The sequence below is a fragment of the Tinamus guttatus genome, unplaced genomic scaffold (assembly GCF_059628265.1).
Source record: "Tinamus guttatus ecotype Peru unplaced genomic scaffold, ASM5962826v1 Tinamus_guttatus_pri_ptg000155l, whole genome shotgun sequence".
Taxonomy (NCBI): Eukaryota; Metazoa; Chordata; class Aves; order Tinamiformes; family Tinamidae; genus Tinamus; species Tinamus guttatus.
In genome coordinates, this window is record NW_028288689.1 from 4,875,432 (window position 1) to 4,899,529 (window position 24,098).

The 24,098-nt window shown below is 44.4% G+C and overlaps 1 protein-coding gene across 2 annotated transcripts in view; it reads left to right on the top strand.

Moving 5' to 3' along the window:
- WWC1 (WW and C2 domain containing 1) overlaps positions 1–24,098 on the top strand; it is a 66,137-nt gene that overhangs the window by 14,221 nt on the left and 27,818 nt on the right. For both annotated transcript variants that reach the window (XM_088522617.1, XM_088522618.1), the window contains exons 2-4: positions 15,601–15,710; positions 21,602–21,805; positions 24,018–24,094. In XM_088522617.1, coding sequence (XP_088378743.1) covers positions 15,601–15,710; positions 21,602–21,805; positions 24,018–24,094 — 391 coding nt within the window. The remainder of the gene's footprint in view (positions 1–15,600; positions 15,711–21,601; positions 21,806–24,017; positions 24,095–24,098) is intronic.

Genomic DNA, 24,098 nt, shown 5'->3' on the forward strand with positions numbered 1-24,098 from the left:
TGTGTCGGGATTAAACTCTTGGGTAGCGAGCTGTGTTAAGGCAGGCAGCACTGCTGCCTCCCATGTGGAGTTCTGTCTTCAAAACTGATCACCTACCATTTTTTTCCTCATTAAAGTGTCCTTTATAGCTCAAGAAAAGCATATGGTATACTTAAGGCTTTCAGATGCTCAGAGTAAAGGAAAGTAACTCAAGTAGGGCTTTAAGCCTCGTGAGGGAGCTGGATGCTGGGCTCTGGGTGGCCGGGCTGCGAGGCTGCGCTTTGTGCTCGCCGTGCAGGCCAGCACGCTGCCCGCATTCCACGTCCTTGGGTTCGCTCGGGCCGTATCCAGGCACGCAGGCACAAAGCGCACGATGCGTGCAGTGAAGTATAAATTCCCTGCTTTAATGACTCGGGGCACTGGTGGCCACGCATACGTGCCTAGCAGCTTGTGTAATTAGCTTGCTTTGTAAGCACGGGGGATTTGTGAGCGGCCAGCGAGCGGTCGCAGCGGCGGATGCTCAACGTGAGAGTGGCTGCGCGCCCTTGCTTGGTCCCACGAATTCACTTAGGATTTGGCCCATGCTTTCATCCATTTCTGTATGAAACGGTTAATTTGGAGAAGTTAATCCTGCCAGTTACGGGTTTAACTGTATGCTTGTCCTCCCTGTGGTGCCCCCACGTTGGTGGAAAGCAGACCCTGGGCTTGCTCCTGCAGTGACGGCTGCTTGCATGGAGGCAGGTGTAGCCCCGAGTGTTTGCTCTGGAGAAAGGTGTTTCTGAGCCCAGGTAGCAGGTTGAAAGTCAATAGGCCTGCTGGGGTTTATTATTGCGGAGGAATGTGACAGGTTGTGCCGGTTTCCAGGCGACGCGGAGGGTGGGAATGTAACCTCGGGCCCAGGGCTGCATGCCTGGAATTTCACTCGCGCTGAGGAGGAGCGGGAGGGAGTGAACATGACCTTGAAAATCCTTATCAGGATGAAAAGGTGCAGTGAGCGAGCGCATTCCTGTGCCGGCAGCGCGCTGTGCACAGTGTGCGACTTGGCTGCGCTGGCAGTGAGCAGCGTTGGCCGCGCGGAGCTCTAACAAACAGCTCCTTGTAGTGTCCTCAGGGATTGCTCCCTCCGGCTGGCGGGAGGGGGTCTGCCCTGCTCGTACGACACAACTGGCTTGTGCTGGTGCCCGTAAATCTCAACTCGAGGGTTTTGTGTCCTTCGTCTACAAGTAATCACGAGTGGGAATGCAGCAGCAAGGCAGGCCTGGCGAGATGGGGTGCTGGAGAGGACCCACTCTAGTTGTGATTCCACAAGGGATGGAATAAATCTAAGAATTTGGTTCCCACAGTCAGGTGAGCAGCCATACAGCTCATCACAAGTAAAAAGAGGTGTTTTTGCTTTCTTCTTCGGGCCCTTTTCTGTTCCTGATAATCCCCGTTGCCCTGGTGTGCTGCTGACTGCTGAGAGCTCCAAACTTGACTGTAAATGAAATCAGCAGAAAAATCTGGATAGTTCTGTGCTGTGTTACTGAACTGAAGCAACTCAGAAGGATTTGGAGGATACGGTGGGGAGGGTAGGACTGAAGAGCAGGGGTGGATTATGCAGAGAGGCTCTTCAGGGGAGCGACAAGCCTGGCTTTGCTGTCTGTGGGCTTAGGCTGCAGATCTGACGTGGGTCTCCTCCTCCCCAGGGCCAGCCTGTTCCTCATAGTTGCGTGGTGGTGATGACCCAAGCTCAGAAACTGCACTGGCAGCAGGATGATCTTTTTTTAAAAAGAAAAAAAAAAAAAAAAAAAAAAACCTTTTTCTGTTGCCCTCTGAGGGAATCCCGATGCACAAGCCAGCCAACTTCACAGTTTCACAGCGTGTACAGAGCAGCTTGTGGAGTGCAAAGGAGGAACCTACTGTTACTGCTGCTGTGTAAATCGAAAGGATAAATGCCGGGGTTCTTGGGGAAAGCCAAGTGAGACTGCAGCTAGGCTGTAAGTGGCACTTTCAGTATTGAGAGCTGTGGCTTTGCTTGTACTTTGACAGCAGATATTTAAAATTTATTTTTCCATTTATGAAGATTATAGTAGCTATCTCCATCTCCATGCCCTATGCCCAGGTCTAGCACACAGGTGGGAGTTCATACAGCCTGTGAGCTTGCACATGTGTGTTAGATGTGTATTTTCTCAAACAAAATCAGATGTGTGCTAGTGTCAGGTTAATTCCTTTCTAAATCTCCACTTAGTGGTTGTGGGCAAAAATGTCTCACTTAGAAAATTTGGTTCCTTTTCAGTTTTCAGGAATTAAGACCTGTGTTTCAAACAGGAATCTGGTGTCTGAGCATGGTTCCACATTGCCGTCTTGACTTGCTGAGGTATCTGATGAATGTGTCACCTCTTGGGCTTTTTTCCTCTGAAGGTAATGAGCTTCTAAGACCAGGATGACATAAAGTTTATTCCACTGCAAGTTCCTTATCAAATTTCTTAATGCTCTGTAATTAGTGTGGAGTTACTTAAGCTGACCCAGCTTCCATGTTTCAAGCCGAGAGCTAGAATGAGATCTGGAACCTTTAGAGACCTGAAGTGTGTTTTTTGGCAAGCTGTTATAATCCTTGAAACCACCTGTAGTAAAACAATACCCACCAGGCCTCTCGTTACGGCAAAAATGAGAGGGTCACTAAATGCTGGCCCACCAAATGCATCCAGTGCTGTGTTGGTGACAATGGGGGTTGCTTAGGTGTGACCTGTGTGCAGGGCTGGCAGGCGTGTGTGAGCTCAGCTCAGTGATGGTACCAGTAAAGTTACTGTCACGACCACAGAAGAGCATGTAGGAGAAGAGTCTTTAGGCACTGCTGTGTTTTAAACTTAGTTTGTTCTATTAAAACCTGCAATCTTTTGTTCTTTCCTCAGAAGGAGTGCTTTAAACCTGGCCCTTGGTTTTAAAATACAGCAGAAAGTTGCTGCTATTTTCTTAAAGCTCAGAGGAGTTTGTAGCTGTGATGACTTGGAGAACAAGAGATTACTACAGGGTGAGATGAGTTTGATAACATGGAGCTGTTTTGGGAGAAGATTCAGCAGACTTTCCTAAGCAAAGAAATAGTGAGACACTTGATATCTTTGTCTGAAATTGCACTCTTAAGAGAAATATTTTAGGAAAGTAGGTGTTAATGTTTCCAAGAGGTTCAGAATAGTTGGCATAACCTTGCTGTCAGGAGCTAGAAGAGCTACGAGGAAGAGGCCGGGGTGCAAGAGGTAGAAATACCGAGGTGCTCAATAAGACAAAGAATCAATTAGTCTAAGGTGCTGTTGATCAAGGCCCCGGAGCCTGTTGGAGGAGGGGGGCAGTTTGGAGCGCTCTTGTCTCAGGGCATGCTATGAGCAGAAGTGAATTAGTAGTTGGATTCTAGTAGCAAGACTTGGAAGTTTTGCAGTTGAGGTTAAGGTTTGTAAACGTCATCTTGGAAAGTTATGCCCATGGAGCTGTTGAGCAGGACCTTGATAATTAGGATAAGAAACCATGGCCCATTTGGAAATGCTTCCTTGCAAGAAGGGAAATGTGGAGGCAGTGGCATGCGGGTGGTGCCTTCCTGTAAAGAAAACCAATTGTGGCAGAGAGAACTGGAAATGGGAAACAGCAAGTTGCATCTGATCCCACAAACATTTCCACTGCAGTGAGACAGAAGTACAGTGTGAAGCTGACAACTTCTACCTGCATTTTGGGCCCAGTGGTGCAATATCTAGACTCCAGAGTGTATGTTGGGGTTCCTGACATTATCCTCCTGTCTTGTGTCTATAGACTTGATCATGAGCATTATTTCTCGTATGTAGTAGTGGAGGCTATCAAATTCTTGTGTGACTATCTGGTGGTTTGCTTAGGGCCCCGTGCTGCTTCTCCTGAGCCTGAGGAGGACTTTGATCTCAGCGCTGCTGCTCCGGAGTCTTGATAGGGGCAGTACCAAACCCCGAACCCTTCTTCTAGATCAGTCTGCGCTGCAGTCCTGTGCCCGGGCTGCTGTCTGTCCTCCCGACATCCGCGTTGGGCATGTGGGCTGGTTTGCAGCAGCTTCTTGTGCCCCGTGGAACTCGGCGTAAAGACTGCAAGGGGATTTTAGCTGCAGGAGAGAAGTGGACAAGGGGAATGTAAAAAGCAAGTGGCACAACTTTCTTGTTGGCACAAATTTTCGTCTGTTGGAAAAATATATTGCTAGTGCATTATGAAGGATCACTGAAAATAAGTTAACACTAGATGATTACTATGGGTGCAAATCAGTGAAACTCGTTTGGTGATGCAGTTTTTTCTTTTGCTGTCCTCAAATGAAGTAGCAAATGTCAATAGTTGCTGCTTCATGTTTACTGCCTTTGATTGTGGGAAGTACTGAGCGGTTGTTTTGTACCTTTTACATGTCTGCTTATAAAAACAGTTCAGAATCTTTTTTATTGGTGACATAACTGCATAGCAGATCAGGACTTTGCTCCTTGGGATGAAAAAGGTGGCAAAGCTATTTTTATCCTCATACTTTCATTTTATGCCTCTTTGAATTTTTGCCTCCCAAAGTGTAAATCTTCCATCATAGTTTTAGCCATGATCTGTCCTTGCTTCTGGCTTGCTCTGATGTTTCTATACTTGCTATTTTAATATAACCTGATTTTTTAGGAGTCAAGATGGCTTTCATCAACAGTAATAGCAATAATACTGATAATGTGAATTCCAGCTTCATATGACGTGCTTGAGCAGTTGTTGCGTAGCAGTGGCTGTGTAGCTGTAGTTTGTACTTTTGTGAGCAGGAGTGAGTTGCCATGCCTGTGTTTAGAAATGTGCTTTCAATGCTGGGCAGCCAAGCCAGAGGACTCCCAGCAGGCTTGAGGTGCTGTTTTTGGGTCATTTTAACTCCTGCTGGTGTCTTCCTTTCCATATGAGATCACAGGAGGTGTGTATTTAGGCATGTCTTGATTAAATTAAACTTGGCATCTGTGAAAAGTTTAAAAAGGTTGTGGATGCCACGTTCTGTGCACCATGTGCAGAGCCTTGCTCTGAGATCTCAGCGTTGCTGCCTGCGCACGCGGTCGCTTGGCCCTCCTTCGGAGCTCATGGGCTGGGGAGGCTGCGACTACAGCCTGTCCTGGGCCCGAAATGCGGGAGGCCACGGCTGGCGGACGCTCAAGTGCTTGGACGTGTGTGCGAGTCTGAGACTAGGTTTAACACCTAAGCGCATTTTGAAGAATGTTTGTTCACAGGGGAGCTATTGCTTGTTATTCTGATCTAGCTGAATGAATGTCTTCCCCATGTGTGTCCAAGATAATTTATCTTAATGGCGAGTTATTTAAAATTAACTCTGAGCTTAAGAAAATCACAGAGGAAACCATGCCGTGATGCTCTTAGGGAGTAGTTTATATGGATCTGTAGGGAGTAGTTTTAATGTGTTCATCTTGAGGGCTGGTGTGAATTATCATTTTCAGAGCAAATCTTGTACTTAGATGTTCTGTCTCTCTAAATTGCTTTACAATTAGATAGATTTTTGTTCTCGTGTGTTGTGCCCTGCTCTGAGCTCTTCTTGACCAGGTTCTCAGCTGATGCTTAGGGCAGGCAGCCAGAAACAGGCCTGGTCAGTGCTGGGTGTCCAAGGGCAATGTCCTCCTCTAATTCTCTATGTAAGAAATGAAGCCATCTTTAGGTAGCCGAATTGGATCCTATGTGGAGAGGATTTGAGCCCTGACAGACAAGTTGCCGTCACAAAAAGCAGTCAAGTCATGTTTCCAGACCAGTTCTAGATGTTGAGTAAAAGCCAGGCAATAGGGCTGTTTTAGGGAAAAGGACAGGAAAGACAAAAGTCTGGTGATGCTCTGCTACCTGCCTGGGTACATTCTACAAGCAACGCTCCTATCAGAGCAAAGAGCCTGCTACCAGTGCTGTTTGGGGTCAGGAACATCAATAGCTAGATCAGTCAGTAATAAAAGTGGAGTTTATTACAGGAAGATATGCCAAACAGGCAGTCCTGCCGAAACTGCTGTGCAGAGGCCTCAGTCAGCAATTAGCCCAGTGCTAGGAGGTTGTAAATCAGGGAGCAGCATGCAAACCACGTGCATATAAAAACAAAGCCTCCTGTGCTTCCTGAGCCCCCTTCCAAGTACGTTTCCAGACTAATAACCATTGGTTTGTGCGTCGGATAGCCTAGGGAATCTAAATCAAGTTAGTGATACCATCCTAAGAGCTGCCTGTTTTCTCTCTTGAACTTGTAAGATCAGGTGTTTATTGTCAGACTGTTTTCTTTTCCAACCTGGAAATGGAATGTGCTGCTAGAAACATGGCAGCATCCCCTGCTTCTCATGGAGCTGGGACATGAAGTGCTGCAGATCTAGTGTCTGCTAAAGTCAAACAGCAGGGTGAACCCCAAGTAATTCCTTTTTAGAGACTGTTGAATGGTCAATCAGCCCAATACGGTCTCTGCACTCACCTGTTGCATTCTGTGTGTGTTTTGTCTTTACGGTCTGTGTGGGAATGAGTATGTTCCTGAGCAGTTGTTCCATATGTTTTGCATTGCACAACTCGTATAACATTTGTGTGTCTGTAGATGAGCTGCTGGTTCCTTGCTATAGGAGCTGTGCTGCTGTATTATGTAGGGACAAGTCTGGCCTCTAGACCTCTTTATCTTGAGGCCTCTTGCCAATGCAAACTGTTGCCACCCAAACCCTATAGACAGCCTTTTAAAGAAGTAAAAGTGCATCCTGTAAGAACAGAGAAACCTTCCAGTTCCTAATCCCCCAAGTATGTCAAGAAACAAGTCTAACTACTTGGTCTGCATGTTTAGTAGACAATTTATCCCTTAGTGTGTAGACTCTTCCTATTGGAGAGCAGTCACTGCTCTGAGGGGGGAGAGATTTGGCTTGATCTTAGCTGATTTATTCAGGCTATACAGGTGACAGGCTGTTTCTGATCCGAGAACTGAAAGCAAACCTAAAAAAACAACCTCAGTACTTTAAAGCAAAAAATGTTTGAATGGAACCTTAGAGTTTCGTGGGTAAGTTCCAGTTGCTGAATGCTTTTGTTGGGATAGCATGTACTTTCCACATCAAGTTGTTTCTGCTCAATCTGTTCTGGAAAGCATGCAGGGTGTAATGACTGGAAGGTAAGTTAATGTTGTGAGAAGCCTTAGCTCCCATTTCCTGACTTTTAACCTTGAACTATCTCAGGAATTTTGCATTTGAGTGATTAAGGAGGTATGACTGACCTCCTGCCTCTCTCCTGCCAGCAGAGCCAGTTTGTTAACCTCTGTGAATGATCTAAAATCTGTAAGTGGTTTTTGATAGTCTTTTCCTTGCAAATAGGTTCGTTTTGTGTTTCGAAAGGCAAACTGATCTGTCCTGGAAAGAAATTCATGGGCAAATAGACTGTCACTCTGTGCAAAGTAGAGCTTGTAAACAAAGAAGTCTTTTCAAAAATAGATGGAAAAAGCAAGCAACTCCTCAATGCTACCAGTGAGTACCAGACAGGATCATGGCAGCTGGTGGGGTGTTGTGTGCTATTTAAGTCGGTATTTCTGGGAATTTGTGTGAGTTTGAGTATTAGGAATGTGTGTGTTTGAGTGTATCTGATTCTTCCCCTGTGAAGCAGTAAAAAATAGTAAGATTCATTATTTTCTCCAGAAGTTTAAAGCAGAGGATAAGTGCTTAGGTTCAGTCAGTTGAATTGGTCTGTGCCAAGGTTTGAACACATGCAGTACTGGCTGTCGCCTGGTCCCAGACATCCTGGGTGTCACCTGAGGGCTCTGTGTAGGGTCTTACCTGGACAGCACACGGCAGTGATGTCTGTGCCAAGTTACGTACTCAGGCAAGGCGAGTGGTAAAGGCAGGAGGGTCCGAAATGTCAAATTACATGTAACAGGGGATCAGCTTTGAGTTGCCTTGGGTTAGCCTCATGTCTTGGCCAGGGAGCAGAAGAGAACTGGTGTCCCCAGGCAAACTGTTGAAAATAAATAGCTGAGAAGAGGAGCCCTGAGACTCAGTGTGGGGCTGCTTATCCAGAGCTTTCCACAAGGATATTTAGATAAAATGAATTATCTGGACTTCAGAATTCGCCTTGGAGAGGGTCTCCCTCTCCGGACTCGGCTGCGATGGCTGCGTTTTGGGTGTGATGGCAGCGGCCTCTGCAGCTCGCGGGGCAGCGGCGGCCAGCGAGGGGCTGCGCTGGCCCCTTCTCCCGCGGGCGCAGCCGGCCACGGGCAGCCTGGGCAGCACGTGTGGCTCTAGTGCCCGGGGAAGGGCTTTGCCGGCGGCACGTGGGCAAGGCGCTCGCGAGGGGCTCTTGGCTGGTTCGGCCTCTGTGGGTAGCACTGAGATGATGCTCTGAGGGAAAATAAAGTTGCTATAGAGACAAATAGCACCCGTGTTTCTGAGGGCTGGTTCAGAAGATTGACTAATAAATGTGTAGGAGTCTGTTTCATAAAAGCTCTTATAAGGAGTTGATTGATACAGTCCTAGAAAATTACCTTCTGGAAAAAAGTGATAGGATTTGTTTTATGATGAAGTCTAAAATAATCGTCTGCCTTGAGAATGGGATGACCTCATTAGTGTCTGGTGTGTTGTCGTGTCAGAGCTCCTGGGAGCTGTTAATCCCTGCAGGGCTCCAGACCTGAGAGGTCCCATCGGGCAGCGCGATACCGCCTCGGCATCGTGTCTGTGCCGCGTATCCTGTCGGGGGACAGGCGGGAAGCGAGGCCTGAAGAAATGCTATGGAGAGACTTAAGAGTTGAATCAGTAGAAACAAACTTGACTCCAAGCCTTTCCCATAAAGTGCTGGGTTCAAAAGCTATTCAGTTTAGCAAGGGGAATGGAACAAGTGGGAATGTTTGCCAGAGCTTGCTGAGTGGTATCTTGTTGGACTTGTTGCCCATGAGGCCTGTGTGCCTCGAGCTCCCCAAGCAGAGGAGGACAGGCAGGCTAGCAGCAGTTGTTTAAAGCAGGTAGCTCTGGGTGGCTAATGCTGGAGCTGCGAGAGGTATGTTAAGGGCCTGCGTGATTCAGGTTTTACCTTTGCTCGTTACGTAGCGAGCTGCTGCTATCAGTACGGTAAACCATAGGAAATCCCCTAGGCTGTAGTTTCACCCATACACCTGCTGCTGGAGGATTTTGTGCATGATCCACACTGAACTGCGTAGGATAGGGCTGTGACGGTGGGAAGCGCTTTCCTGTTCTTAGGCTGGAGGAACTTGCGCCAGAGGGATTAGGTGGCTTGAAATGCAGCCTAGAAACTTGGTGATCTGTTGTTGGCTTAGAAATGCTTAACTGCTTTGAGCTAAGTGTTCTGTTTGCATTAAAAATTACATACAGAGCTAACTTGAGAGTTGCTTGTGGTTTGGGTTTAATTAGTATAGGCTAGCAGCTGGGGCGAAAATCCAGTATTTAAAAAAAGTTGCCTGTTGGTTTCTTTGAGAAATAGGAAGTAGATTGCTTAGCTGTTTTACTATTAACTTTGCATTTACAAATGGCACGATTTCCCCATCTGCTTCAGTCAGAAACCTGTGGGATGTTACTGCTGTGTTGAACAAACCTCCTGTCAATCAAAAACTTGTTATACAGGATTATTTGCCTTCAGTTTCCTGTGTAATGAGGTTTTTTGATGGACAGAAGTGGAGTTAAAGATTATAGAAAGGCTTTCTGAATCTTAGATGAGGAAGTTTCAATGCAGTGGTGCTTGCCCAACGATAACATTGGCTTCCAATTTTATCTATAAGAGAAGCTGCAGGTAATAGATGTAAAATTAAAAAAAAAATCTGTTCCTCCCCTCAAAAATGGCATGACTTAATAAAGTAAAGCTAGGGCCTGACTTTTTAACTTACCACGGGAGAAGGATTTGAAAAATATTTGCTGTACAAATACTCAGGGTCTGTTGGGGCCCAATCCTTCACAAAGGTGAAGGGTCTTTGTGGACTGTCGCTTTTCCCTCATCTCTCCTGTCAGGATGAGTTTTTTGAACTGTCCTTACTTGCCTTGCTGTGTGTGGAAACAGGAACAGGAAACAGGAACAAACCTTCGAGATTAGAAGTCTCCCCTTGCCCTAAAGTCTGATATTAGTTTCCAGTTACCATATTAAACAGTGATACATAGATGAAGTCACTGTGAATTTGAGTGAAACAGAAGGAAAAATTAACAGCATTAGAGCTTCTATTGACTGTACTGAAAATGAAGAACAGGTGTTTAAAAGTTCTAAAACCAAGTTGATGTTACTGTGTGCCAAAGTGAGCCTAATGAAAACATGACTATTGAATTGCCCTTTCCCTGAGTTAAGGGATAAGGCAGCTGCAGGTAAGATGATCTGGATGAGCTGATACACCTGATAACTTGCAGCTTGGTTTTATTGAGCTAGAAGGCTGAGTTAGGCTATGATTTAGCAGTACCGCTCCTCCTCGCTGAGGGGTATCTTCTCTGGGCTTCTGGCAGTGACTGTTAAATAAGAAGCCTGGTGATCGTGTGCAGGCTTCTGGCTTGGAGGAAGCACCTAAAAGCAGTGTGTGGCTTGGGAGGGAGCTGATAAGGCCAGTCCATGACTGCTTCAGAATCGAGTGGTAGCAATGATGAAGGTGACTGTCCTCAAATACTCTCATCATGAGCTTGATTTGGCTCCTGAATCCCACACTGATGCTATGTTTGGTTTTCAAGCAGTTTCTCTGACAGGACTTATCTTAGACTGCTCCATGGTCACTTGAAGACCGAAGCCCTTGAGGCAGGGCGTAGGAGTCAGGGTGAGCTCAGGAGCTGGTGTGCTCTATACAAGTGCTAATGGCAAGTGATTTCAGCCCTGATGGTCTGTCTGGTAGATGGTGACAGGGCTTGGGGCATCCCAGCTGTCTGCTCAGGCAGTGCTGGCTATTGGTACTGACTGAATGCTGCTTGTCTGCTTTCCTCTCTTCATACTGAAGAGTCTATAATTCTGAAAAGCAAAGAAAGAATCAAGTGTTCTACAAGTTCTGCCTGCATTTTTCCTTTGTAGTTTGGTTGGTGTATAGCTGACCTCAACAGCTAATGAGATAGCAAAGAGCTCCCGCACACTCATCTGCATCACTTGCACATTCCTCCCTACTCGGGGTTTCGAAGCATCTCCTACCAGGCTCTCCAAGTCAATTATTGCTGTTTCAGTAGAGTTTTGGGGAACCCTGCAGGTGAAAAGGGCTCACATAGGCAGGTGTTAAGTGGAGTGATGCAGTTGGGAGAGAGTTTTGGCCATTCTTGGCATTGGCACATCCTGAAAAAATTTGCAAGGCTGGAATTATGCCTGGTAAGAACTATGGTTACACTATGCTGTATTCTCTTCACTAAAGAGACCATTTTATTTATAGAACTGTTCATTATAGAAGGGAAAGCTTAAGATTCCTGTCTCAGTTTTGAGGTTGGTAGTGTTTTGTAGTGGTGGACTTGTTTTATGTGCCATGGCTTAAAGCCGAGAAAAAGGTGCAGTTATCATTTGTGTTTTGATTATAATGGGACTATACCTGGGGTTTTATTTTGGAATAATGGTTCCAATGCCCTGGTATTGAGAAAACACTGTACTTAAAGTATGTGGCTGAGTCCTCTCTAGTTCTCTTCAGTGACAATTGTCTTAAGGTGTTTTGGGCCAAGGTGTTTTTTAGATGCAAATGGGGCTCGAGTTTTGGGCCAACAGAAAATCACTCAGGTCTCTTTAGCTGAGCTATTTTCTATTGTCTCAGTAGGGAAAAGAAGAAAAAAGAAATCTCTTAAGCTGAATTTTCTGTTCCTGGTTTCCATCTTAACTGCTTTATCTGGAAAGACCCGAGCACCTGGGTGGCTGTAGAAGGAAATGGCAGCGGCACTGATGTGTGTGTCCCCGTGCGAGGCAGTCCCTGCTCGTTGCTGCGGTGCTGGGTGATTGTGTTGGGCCTCCCGACACCGACCTGCCGTGATGCCTTCGGGAAATGGCTGGCAGCGCTCCGAGCTTTGGAGTATTAAATTCTTTAGGTAACTGTAGATGGCAACTTAACATTGCTGCTGCTGTTCAATATTGTGCTTATTGGGTTAATCTGTGAAATTGAAGTCCTCACTTTGTTAGTGGTTGTTTTTGACATCGTAAGTCTGAAAGTGAAGCGGCTTTTTGTGCCTGCACAGCGGAGCTCGCTGGGGTGAGGTCTGGTGAATGAGAAGGGTCCCTGATTCCGTTCTGGTTGCATAGGGCATCTGTAGCTGCGGCCCTTTTCAAGCACAGTTACTATAATAGAAAAGTCATATTGACTGCGCATACAGGACTGGAAGTGCAGCATGCTGTAGGTTTGAGTAATGAGATTTTTCTATAAAAATGTATATACTGTGTACATTGCATGAATGTTGTAAACTGTGACACTGCTCTGAGGTGTAAAACTACAGAATGACATTAGCTTTCCTTAAAAGTCTTTTAAGACTCAGATCCAAAGCCACCAGGTAAAGATGAGGTGCTCACGACCCTTCTTAGAGAGGGCTTTATCTAAACCAGCAAAAGGAGATGGCACAGGTAACTTCTCTTTAATGCAGATAGTTGTTATACACCAACACATTTTTCTCAGTTCCAGCAAATAGATTTTCTCCCTTTAATATCAGCCTGGTATCATTCCTTGTTCTATGCTGTGTTTTCAGCTATGTTTTAGCATGTGTACATTTAGAGGAACAAGAGAAGACCTTTTCAATACTCTTCCAGGAATTCCAGATGTGGACTTAAAGTTCCAGCTTAGAAGCAAGTGGAGCATTTTGGTCACATGTCTGAATGCTCTGAAAGCCCCTTGAGCAAAATGACAATAGGTGGAAGATGGAGACCAACTCGTGCACCTGAAGGCTAGCCATGTATTTTACTTGGATTAATCGAAATTTAATTAAAAATAGAATGTTCAACTTAAAAGTTTTCTAAGTTATATGAGGTTTGCATTTTCTGAACTGTCAAATGTGTTGCTTTCTTTGGAAACTGAATGAGTGTTTCTGGAGGTTTCCTAACCAGGTTGTGCAAGGTAGGCGTATGGAAATCACTTCAGAGATTCCTTTCCTTGGAGTAGACGTGTGGTGGGTGAAAGGAGTTGGTTCCTCTACACAGTCACTGCTTTGCATCTGGCTGCAGCAGGGAGTCATTTCGGTAATGATCTGATTTGACTATGAGTTGATGAGAGTTTTTCAAGGCTTCTCCAAAGCTTGCAAACTGCAGATGAGATTTTTTGCAGTACGTAATTCTGTGGATGTGTCTTGGTATTAAATTTCCAAGAGCAGAAACTGTTTGCTTTTACATGGAAATAATGCTGCAGTAATTGAATTATTTGCTGTGAGGAAGGAACTTGACCTTTTACTTTAGTCTATCTGGCTACATAATGAACATTTTTTAGTCTTTATAAAAATTACACCTAAAAATGCATTCTCTTTTAAGAGGAAAATAAAAATTAATCTGGTTGTATGGGAGCTTGTGTGTCTTATATCTGTCCTTACAGCTTTGTGTCTCATTTGTGCCATTGGTTTCCACAGTAGCAAGGGCAAGGTGTTGAAAAAATGTCTTTTGTTATGAAGCTACTAAACAGTTAAATGTACCTATGTTGTCCATAACTAACTGGAATTATTTTGTTTAAAAACTAATTAGCTTCTCTGGTTGAATGACAGTTACCCCATACGAATGGGATGTTTGCAAGCCATTTTAGCCATTTTTGGAGAAAATACTGGGGCATGGAACAGCAGGCAAAGGAGGCTCATCAGGGCAATCAAGTAGTTACTGCAACACAGGTGCTGCTGGTGGAGCAGCATCCTGCTCATTTCCCAGGTGTGTGGGAAGTTAGAGACCATGTTGCAGCTTGAGTGAGGAGGAGCCTTGATGCTTTAAAATTGGAGTTACGGGACTTGCAGGGTTGTCTTGATGTTGAAATTGCCAGCATGTTAGTAGCAGTGTGAGATGCTTGTATCTGCTCTTGCTTTGCATTTTCAGCTTTGTGCATCCTGAACTGGTTGGACTCACTGAGCAGCTTTTTTAGGAGTCTGGGTGCTGTGAGGCCAGGAAACAGGTGAAAATATAGGGTAAGAAACCACCTAGATGTGTTGAGGTGGTACTCGGTTTTCCGGGAAGCTGTGCTTTCTGCAGAAGCGTGCTGCTGGGATACAGGCTAGATTGAGAAAAGGAAAAATCAAATAAATCGTTAGGTAAGCTTATTGATATTGAAGGGACCTTTTCTGGCAATTTTGTGCTGCAAAATTCTGAAGTTTTTTTGCTACAGAGCTTAACTGTCACTTTAGAGGCACTAGGGACTGAAGTGCTGCTGCAGGTAACAAAAACAATGGTTTTAAAGTAAAATGCAACAGCAAGTAAGAGCAGAGGCTTTCCTTCAGGCTTCCTTAGCTCTGAGGTGGACTCTTAAATCACTCTGTCCCCTGCATCTCCAGCTCATGTTTTGGGCATTATGTTGACCATTTTAAATACTGATTTTTACTTGTTCTGTTGGATTTTTTTTGTAAAAGGCTCTTTACTCTGTTAAGGAATGTAAGGTGTCATGTGGGTCTGCCAGCCTGCTCAATGCTCCCAGATAGTATGTTGAAAATTTAGTAAAACTTTCCATCCAGCTGCCAGCCCTACTAAGTTATCTTTGGATGTGAAAGGCTCTCTGAAGATCTGTTTATTCCCTTACTGTGGGTTGGGAATTTGCTCCCTTTAACCCCCTTATTCAGCCCCTGCAGCATATGCCCTTTGTAGGTAGCAGATTTTCCTTGGCTGCTTTTGCCTGGGGAGCTCCTGGCGTGTGTGGTGGAAGTGCCAGCGAGCCCTGGGTGCTTTGCTGTCTGCTCGGTGCTGTTGGCCAGAGAGCTCTTGTGGTACCTGCAGCTTGGGAACCCCAGGAGCCTTCCTGGCACCTCCTGAGAGTTTGCCACAGCGAACCCAGTCCGGGTCTCCAACAGGAGAGCGCAAGGAAGGAGCACGGTTCCAGTAAGTAGAATCCATGAGGTGTGCTCAAACTGTGCATGCTGAAAGCTTTTTACTCATAGAAGCATTGAAAATATTGGTCAGCTGTGACCTGTAGTAGAAAAATAAGAACAATATTGTGGAAATACTTCCCATTTTGGACCGAGTGGGTTACGCATTTTTGTGGTACTGAGGAGCAAATGTAATTTGCCATTAATGCAACAGAACATATTGCAATGCAAATGACTGGAGTTGCATGACAAGTGGTCCCACAGTCCTCAGCACTTGCTATTGATTGTGAAGTCCTAATTATTCATGCTATGCAAATTGCAGTTCTCATCTTGCTCCTTCTTGTCTACATATTTTTGATACAGATTTGCCTGCAAACAATCTTGTTCTTTGAGCTGCGAGCCCAGGATTGTTTCTGGCAAAGTTCTTGCTGTTCTTTTGTTGAGCGAGCACCAGCTGAGCCAGCCAAGGCTTGGGAAGTCTGTCGGGAAGGATTCATCTCGCTCGGGTTTTTAGATGGAGCAGTTTGTGGTGCGCAAAAAAAAAAGACAAAACTTTTTTTTTTTTTTTTTTTTTGTTGCACCATAAACTGCTCCTTCATCTAAAAACCCGAGTGAGATGAAGTTTTGTCTTTTATATCGAGTCTCTTTTGATGCTTGTTCTCTAGTCAGTTATTTGGGAGTCACGTGTGTGTCTGCGTTTATTCATCTTAAACATCATTTTGTGTTTCAGGTATACGAAACCACTCACCTTTGCAGACTGCATTAGTGATGAATTGCCATTGGGATGGGAAGAAGCTTACGACCCTCAGGTTGGAGTGTATTACATAGACCACAACACCAGTAAGTGACATGTTACTGTATTTTGTAGAGTGATTATTTTGTGCCTGTGTTAAAATGAACTGAATGCAAAACCACCAAATAGCAAAGCAACTGTGCTTAAGAATGGCTGACATGGCCTGTGGTTTGTGGAATCGGTCTCTGCAGATCCTGCTCCAATGCAGCAATTTGTTCCCTCTATAAAACAGAAACTGCAACCCTTTTGTTGGCTCCTTCAAATCATCAGTGGTGTTGAAGCTGATGCCGAGGTCACCCCTCGGAAGGGTTTGGCTCTGCTGAAGAGTCTGACTAGGCAGCGGTGACTTGGAGTTTGTCCTCAGCCTGGAATTTGTCCCTGTGGCAAGATCATCGGCAGGAGTGCAAAGGTTTTGTGTTTATCTCTTGGCAGGGACAAACTCGGCGACTGCACGTATTGTTAGTGGAGTACCCTGAGCTTTGAGAGTTCACTCTGCTTTCTGCTAGAGAGGAAACTTTCAGGCAGGCTTGGGGTAATGCGAATAGTGTCAGAGGAGTAGAAGACTCAAGTTTGGACTTGGGGCATTTTCATTCTCTGTCCTCAAACTGAGATACTGTTAATCACCTCTCTTACACTGGTAGCACAGAGGTGCTGGGTATTACAAGCCCTTTTGGTTTGTATATGAGAAAATTCAAACTCAGTATTTTACTACCAAAATTGTTAGGAAATTTGTATAGTCTTGTGTTGGAATATATCCCCTGAAAAGCTGTAATCAAAATAAATACACTGTTTCTTGCAGGTAACTTATTTTTCATGTTAAAGGTATTTGGCCAGCTGTATAACTTTGTTGTGCAGAGGCAGATGTGCTTGAGCTCGACAGCAAATCTGATGTGTAGATGCTCTGGAGAACAATGATTTAACACTGGTGATAGACTATAATTGGTAGGTTACTTGGTGATATAAAAGATTTTTTTTCTGTGTAGTGAAAAGACAAATATTTGTAGGACAATAGCCTCAAGTTTTTTTTAGAATGCAATCAAAATAGATTGTATCTGCTGTCATGTCAATCTCTGTCTCTCAAGATTGACTTTTTTGAGCTCAAATGACCTTGAGGATCACTTAGTCTATAGGACTGAATTAAAATATGGAAGCAAGTAGCAGATCTAAGGCACTATTCTGACTTCTGCTCTGATCGCGAGGTGGAACAGGAAAGATGGTTCCAAAAAAATTAGGTTCTTTGATCCTCTCTAGAGAACAACAACTGTTGCTGTCTCTGCTGCTCACAGCAGAGCCATGCCTAAGCCCTTTCAGGATTAGGTTCCTGTAATTGATGCCTAGAAGAATTATCTTAAAGAAGACATTGCTAGGTGAGATGCAAGGATTTGGGATGCCTAGGCCGGAATGCTGGAGGCAGAGGACAACCAGCGTGGAGGTTCCAGCTTTCAGTGGTTCTCTAGGGCTTTGCTGTTTTAGGCAGCAATGCTGGGTTAACAGGCTCCTGCCACTTGAGTTTAACCTGTGCAGAGACTTTGGGGAAGCTGGATTGTTCCTTCTCTTCTGAGCAAAGCTGCTCTGGGGCTGGGTTCATTTTAGCCTGGGTCAGTTCCCTCCTGATTTTTCAGGCAGGGATATCAACCTGTTGCAGTAGGCACAGCAGGCACCGAGGGAACTGGGTTGGTCCCTCCAAGGAATAATGCTCGTCAGCATGCTGAAGTGAAGGTTACCGTCACCTCTGACCACTAGCTAGCTGGAGAGGACCTTTCAAAGGAGATTTTTTTTCATTGTCCCGTTAAGGTTTTCCATTGTGAATTCAGTTTGAGATGTATTTTTATCTTGAATTTTTGGTTTTTCTCTTCAATCTACAAAGGAGGGGAAGGTGAGTGCTTGTGTGTGTGGTCTTTTTTTTTTTTTTTTTTTTTTTTTAACCGAGGCCTCACCTAGTTGAAACTAGAGAATTAACTCAGTCCTCTAGGATTTGCCTAAAAATGGCTGGCTAGCTTTGTGCCTGGTCTCGTGCAGGGTACCCCAGCCCCAAAGCCCTTTGTGCGGCAGTGACTTGCTGGGGCCCTCGAGTCTGGGGCAAAGACATATGCGCGTTGTGTGTTGGCACCAGCGAGCGCGCGCACGGATCCAGTCGCGGGTCCAACACCCGTGTGGTTCTTGGGGCTGTTATTCCTGGCCCTTGATGTTCAGAAGAACCACGAGCTTCCAGGATGTGTCTCAAATCTTGCTGACACCTGGTAGACAGCAGTTGCTCTTGGCTTCTTCAGGATGCCAGATGCTACTATACTGGAATGAAGATTTCAGTTAAAAAGAAAAACAAAATCATGGCCCTATTTCCCAAGCCATGTTGAGTCCAAATCATGATAGTGCAAACCACATCCACCTACCTTAGCTAATCAGGAGTATCATCTGTGTGTGGCTTGTGTGAATGATCTTCTGGAGAGTCCCCAGAACATTTTTCCTCTCTAAGGTCTGCACCAGATCTGTTGTACAGGGAGGAGCCGTCAGCAGAGGCTGTGAAGGGAATGGAGACAGGTTGGTTCTTGCTGCTGACTTGAAGTATTGGAGCCTAATTATCAGAAATGAGCCCAAGGACAGACCTAAATTAAATCTGAAGCCAGCAGCCATTAAAGAAAGCAAAGTGTGGAACACTTCTAACCTTCTCTCTGAGGGGAAATAAATATAATTAAATTGAATTGAGTATGCAGAAAATTCCTAATACAATATTAATGCATAGCCCTGAGTGTGTCCCACACTGGCAGAAGTTCTTTGGAACTAGATTTGTACAGAGGAGTGATAATTGTCTCACCAGGTGCTGATGCAAGCAGAGCGAGAGTATGTTCTCCAAACTTGAAACAACATCAGCCATATTTATGACAAGCTCAACATCAAATTAATAACTAACAAGACAGTAAATGATACAATAACCTATATTTCTGTAGTCTTTTAATCTGGCTTTGGAATGTGTTTTGCATTTCACAGTAGTTCGGGCAAACTGAGAGCCCTTGATAGATTCTGACTGCATGTTTGAAAATCAAAGCTCAGCACTGCAATTAAGGGGATAAGGTTAGTGCTGTGATTACTAAAGAGATGAAAGAAAAATGGAAATGGTGCAATTTCAGATGACAGTTGCATAGTCCATCCTGCCCATTGCCTTGGCCTCCAAGAATTTGCCTTGTCCGGTGGTGTATTTGTGTTAGGGACACTTTTTCCTTGATCCTGGATTTGCATGAAAGTTGCTCTGCCTGAGCAGAGGGGACTATGATGATAGCAGTTTGTGGGAAACTCCAAACACTCCTGCTTGAGGTACAGAGCAGCTACATAGGTTTTATCCTTTCTGCTCCCTTGCCTTGCCTCCCCTTCCCAGGGAATTTTGTTCCTGTTCAGGACCTGCCTTGCTTCCGAGCGTGGGAAAGGGGAAGAAGGGGTAGCCACAAGGCTCAGCCTTGAACACGCCTGTAGGGGAGCGCCTGTGCTAAAGAGCTGGAGCTGGGAAGTACCTTTTTTGTTCTTCATTCTTGTCCCTGTGTCCCTGGAAATGTTGAGGATTTTATGTGCCTTCTCCTCACCCTAATATCATGTGGTTAGAGCTATAGAAGTGTTGCTTATGTCCTCAATGGATTCAAGGATAGTGTATTTCCTCAGGGGTGAAGATGTGTGTCCTTCTTTATGGTGATGGTTATGCAAAGACCTGAAATACCAACAAGAATGCTATGTTTTTGTGCATAGTATATGTAATATCAGATGAGCAAGAAGCAACACTGTAAACTGAAAATGGGTGCCTTAAATGGCAGGATGCCTGAAAGATGAAGGCTCAAATGATGGGAGAGTGGTAAATGGCTGTAATTGGGGCAGAGTGGCCAGGGCAAACATCTCCTTGGATTCCTTCTGTAGCTACAGAGATCGAGTAATCTTTAGTCTCTTCACTAGTGGATTTTGGTTTAAAAATATGGCAGCTGCTTGTTTTTAATGGCTTCCTGCTTGTTTTAACCTTGTTAATTTTGGAAAAAGATTTCTTTTTGGGGAAAAAAAATCAGTTATTTCACCTAGATTGGTTTGATAGTATCTGAGTTACGTCTTAGCTACTCTAATGAAAGTGTTCTGGATGATAAATTTTGACTTTTAGAGCCTTCCACCTGGCAGCTTGCGAGTGTTGAAGGGGTTTCCTGGTAGTGAAGAGGGCATCTCCAGGTGGCCTGGAGCAGATTATCCCATTCTTGTTCAGCTGGGAGCTGAAGTGCTGTCCCATTTGGGACAAGTGGATGATGGTTGTCTCCAGAGAATGGAATTTAGGGCACAAGATTAAATAGGAGCCTGGTAAAAGGGAGTGCCAGGCTAATTCAGGTGAGATGGTTGACATGTTGTTTCCTTATGACTTCCTCTGAAGTGAGACCAAGTAGTTTTTTTTCTTTTTTCTTAAGTTATTTTAAGGCTTTTTTTCCAGGCCTTGTCTTAGTTGTAGTAGCCATAACAACCGAACTGTTCCTTCTGCTCACAAGATATACATATATATTTATTTAAAGCCCTTACTTTTGCAGCCTCTTGTTTTGCAACATAACTTGAAATGCCACTTGTTCTTTTATGTCCTTCCCTTCTGTTAACAGAGGGCTGCAATAACAGGGATTTAACTTTCTCATCAGCGTCATCATGGGCAAAGTTGTGCAAAAGAATATATCTCCATTGGATCAAGTTGTTTATTTCACGTCCTGTTCCTAGAATTATTGTCAAAATTTTTATAAATCCATTGTATTTATGAAATCCAGTGTTAGTCTAGTCCCTGACTTGCTTAAGACTTGACTGTGCCTTCCAACACGGCAGTTTTTACTGAATATTTAAAGAGGCTTCTTAAAATATGCAGCTTAGATTCCTACTGATAGTTTCAAGATATTCCTTTCAATTAATTATTCATTTTGCAGTAACTCGGCATCCGTATTTTAGCACATTAGTTTAGACAGCTTTAGAGCTGCTCATCAACTGGGTATTGGAACCTGTTTCAAGCGAGCGCATGCAGTAGCTTTGAAAGAGAATGGCAACGTATTTGAAAACTTTAGCGCAAAACCAGAGGTAGTGACACGTAATTTGCATGATTAGTGTTAGGATTAGCTGCATGTCTGTGGCTGATTAGGAACTTCAAGCAGTTTGATTGCGTTGGGATAATGGAGATAAATGATTTAGGCATGAACAGCTAATGTTGGCTATGTCACCTCCCCAATGTTTTTTTCTTGAAGTTTTCCAAAGTATTGGACAATAGTTTAGTACTTATGTGCCCCCTTTGAAGGGAAAATGTTTGCTCTCCTTTGGTGAGGTGCTGTTTATGCAATGCAATTTGAGGTGCTTTCATGGATATGTTCTGCTTTATTTGTCCTTACCTGTGGAATCTAGATGAGAAGGTTTTTTTTCTTCCCCTCTTGCAAATTAAAACCCCTTAGCAGTGGAACTCAGCCAGCAGACCAGCTGAGTTGGTAACTGCTTTCACAATGCCACACAATGTAGTAGAAGGCAGTCATGTGGCAAGGATGTTTTCTACACGATTTTGATCAGTTAAGTAGTAGAACTATTTTACTAGTTGTATTATCAAGCCGTTACAATAAAGATAAGTCCCCCTCTGAGTGTCAGTCTTAAAGAGCTTATGTATGTGTGTGCTTGTGTGGGTGTTTTATGAGGCAGAGGCAGGGTGGCTTCAGCAGCAGAGTTGTTGGAGAGGACACAGTGATTTTGGTGCATGATTAGTGCATTGACTCAGTGTGGCAGCTGATGAAATTCATACGAATTGGTGGTCACTTCTGAAGCAGAAAGCACAAGTGCTTTTTTTCCTTTCCATCTCTGGGCTGTGCCTGCTACTTGAAAAAAATGCCATGAGTAGTGGAGTTTCTCCAGGCAGCAATGCAAGCCTGCTTGTGATTCATCTTGTCTCCTCTTGTGTTTCCTCTTCAAGAAACTACCCAGATCGAGGATCCTCGTGTGCAGTGGCGGCGGGAGCAGGAACACATGCTGAAAGACTATCTTGTCCTGGCTCAAGAGGCAATTGCTGCACAGAAGGAGATCTATCAAGTGAAACAGCAGAGGCTTGAATTGGCCCAGCAAGAATATCAGCAGCTGCATGATGTTTGGGAGCACAAACTGGGCTCTCAGACCAGCTGTGAGTATTTAATGAACTCTTATCAAGTAACTCTCAGTCATGATCCCACCGAGATGGTAAAATGCTTGAAAAGTGCCTCTGATAGGGCACTTGGATATGTCATGCCATGTCCAATACTCTGTTTGCTCCGCTTGTCTCGAAAGCAACTGTTTAGCACATGTGGTAAAGGGTAACTAGTATGAAACATGGTTATGGTTGGCTCAGACTCTGGAGATGCTGTACAGTTTTTCAGCATGGACTCCAACAAGTTTGAAAAACCTAAGTTCTGGGTTGTTTTCCTTGATGCCTCTGCCCCAAGTTCAAAAATAAGGTAAGAATGCAATCTAAAAACTGTCTGCTTGCAGAGACTGTGCTTTCCTGAAACCTAGGGTTCCTGGCATGGTTTGCTCGTTCTTTGTAGCGACGGTGACTGTCCACATTATTACTGCTGTCTGCCACTGTTGGGCAGGCTGCATCGCCCTGGTCTTCTGAGGGGATAGGAGTTAGGCTTGAACCATTATTTTTATTCTTTTCAGAATTTGCCTAGTGACTAACAGCTGTCTCACTGCTGAGCACTCAACTTTGATACTTGATCCTCCATCCTTTAATAAAGCTTATCTGTCAGTCTCTCTAAATATGCTTTTAATGTTATTTGTTTCTCTCCCTTTTACTGCTTCTTTTTTCCCTAAGGTGTTCAGGCTCTTGTGTTCAGCTTGCACTCATTTTACATGCTCCTCTGCTTCAGTCTGGTTATCCTGTCTGTTTTCAGATGGTGCCAGCCTAGAGGCCCTGGTTAAGTCATTTCCTGAGAGTTGCAGAAAGTTGTGCTTGCCAGCCAAAGGATGCCAGTCTCAGCTTCCATTTCTTGGGTCCTGTTAAGGAAAGTAATGTTTATCTCTGAGTGTTCCCAGGACCATTTGGGGTTCAGCATCCCAAGTAGTTGAGTGACTCCCTTGGGAAGCTAGCAGTCAATATTTCATGTCATGTAAAAGCCAAAATTGCTGGATTATCTCTCTGTACCAAGAAAATTGTTTAGTTGCATTTTGTCTGTCGTGACAGGAAGCCCCTGAATATTTTGCTTCAAAAACTGATGCAGAGGTTTACAGAAGGAGGAGTTTCCGCTTTATTGTTGCTAAGCAGCATCAAGGAAAATGCCTAGGAATTACGTATTTCACACTTGTCTTCAGGAAGACTTCTCTTAATTCTTACTATTGTGAACTTGCTCTTCTCACTAGCCACATGAATGGGCCAATTCTTCTCTTACTCGTACTGAACTATATTTTGTGTTGGTAAATTCCACAGGCCAACTGAATGCCTGATGTTTGCGGGTTTTTTGTTTTGGTTTTGTTCTGTGTGTGTGTGCATGTGTGTTTTAGCATAAAGTAACTTTATGCTATTGAAGGATTTTTTTTTTAATTGATCACTGTCCAGCCTCTCATCCCTGAAGGAATTTTTGGTGCCTCCTCAAGAAGCATTCTCCCTTAGTATATTAAAGCAGTGCATGAAAAACATTGTGAACATGAATTCAACCGGCATATTGCTGTCCATCTTAAAATACAGTTGGGGAAAGCCAGAAAAGCTTTTTGGTGTTTTATAGGGCATAAACTGATGGCTGCAAGGATCAAAATAACTATTGCCTACAGCTACCTCTAACAACACTGCGCATTGGGGACCTTCTTTGCTTTCTGAAGCATAAGAGTTTTAGCCACTGCTGAGAAAAGAATGCTGCTCTTAATGGGACCCTGATCTAACCGAATGTGACATATTGTGTGGCTGGTCGTGTTCTCAAGGCTATGACAAGGCTTGTGTTGCGTTTTTCAGTTTCTTACTCTGCTTTTGTTTCTAAACATTCACTGGCTTGTTTACTTGAGGGGAAAGTCTTAAAATACAGTCAACCTTCATGCAGAGTGTGCTTTTTTCAGTTCTGTAAATGCCTTGGGAGGCCACACCTATCTGAATAGGTTGAATGTATTTGGAAGGTTGTGGAGTCAAGTGTTTTAACCTGGGATGAATCAAGACTTTTTTCTTAGCATGTGCTTTTTGCAGAGTACTTGACTGTACTATTGCCTTTCCCTGCCTTTAAGGAGGAGTGAGGAGATTCTGGAAAATGGGAGAAAAGGTCTCAGTAGCATGGGGAAATGGGTGCGCAGGAATGGTGGGAGGCCTTGTTTCGTGGTGGGACATGAAGAAGAGGAAGGTAACGCTGCTAAACTTGGTGTTTTATATGTTCCAGTGCTCTCTGGCTCATCATCCAGTTCTAAATATGACCCGGAGATTCTCAAAGCAGAGATTGCCACCACAAAATCCAGGGTAA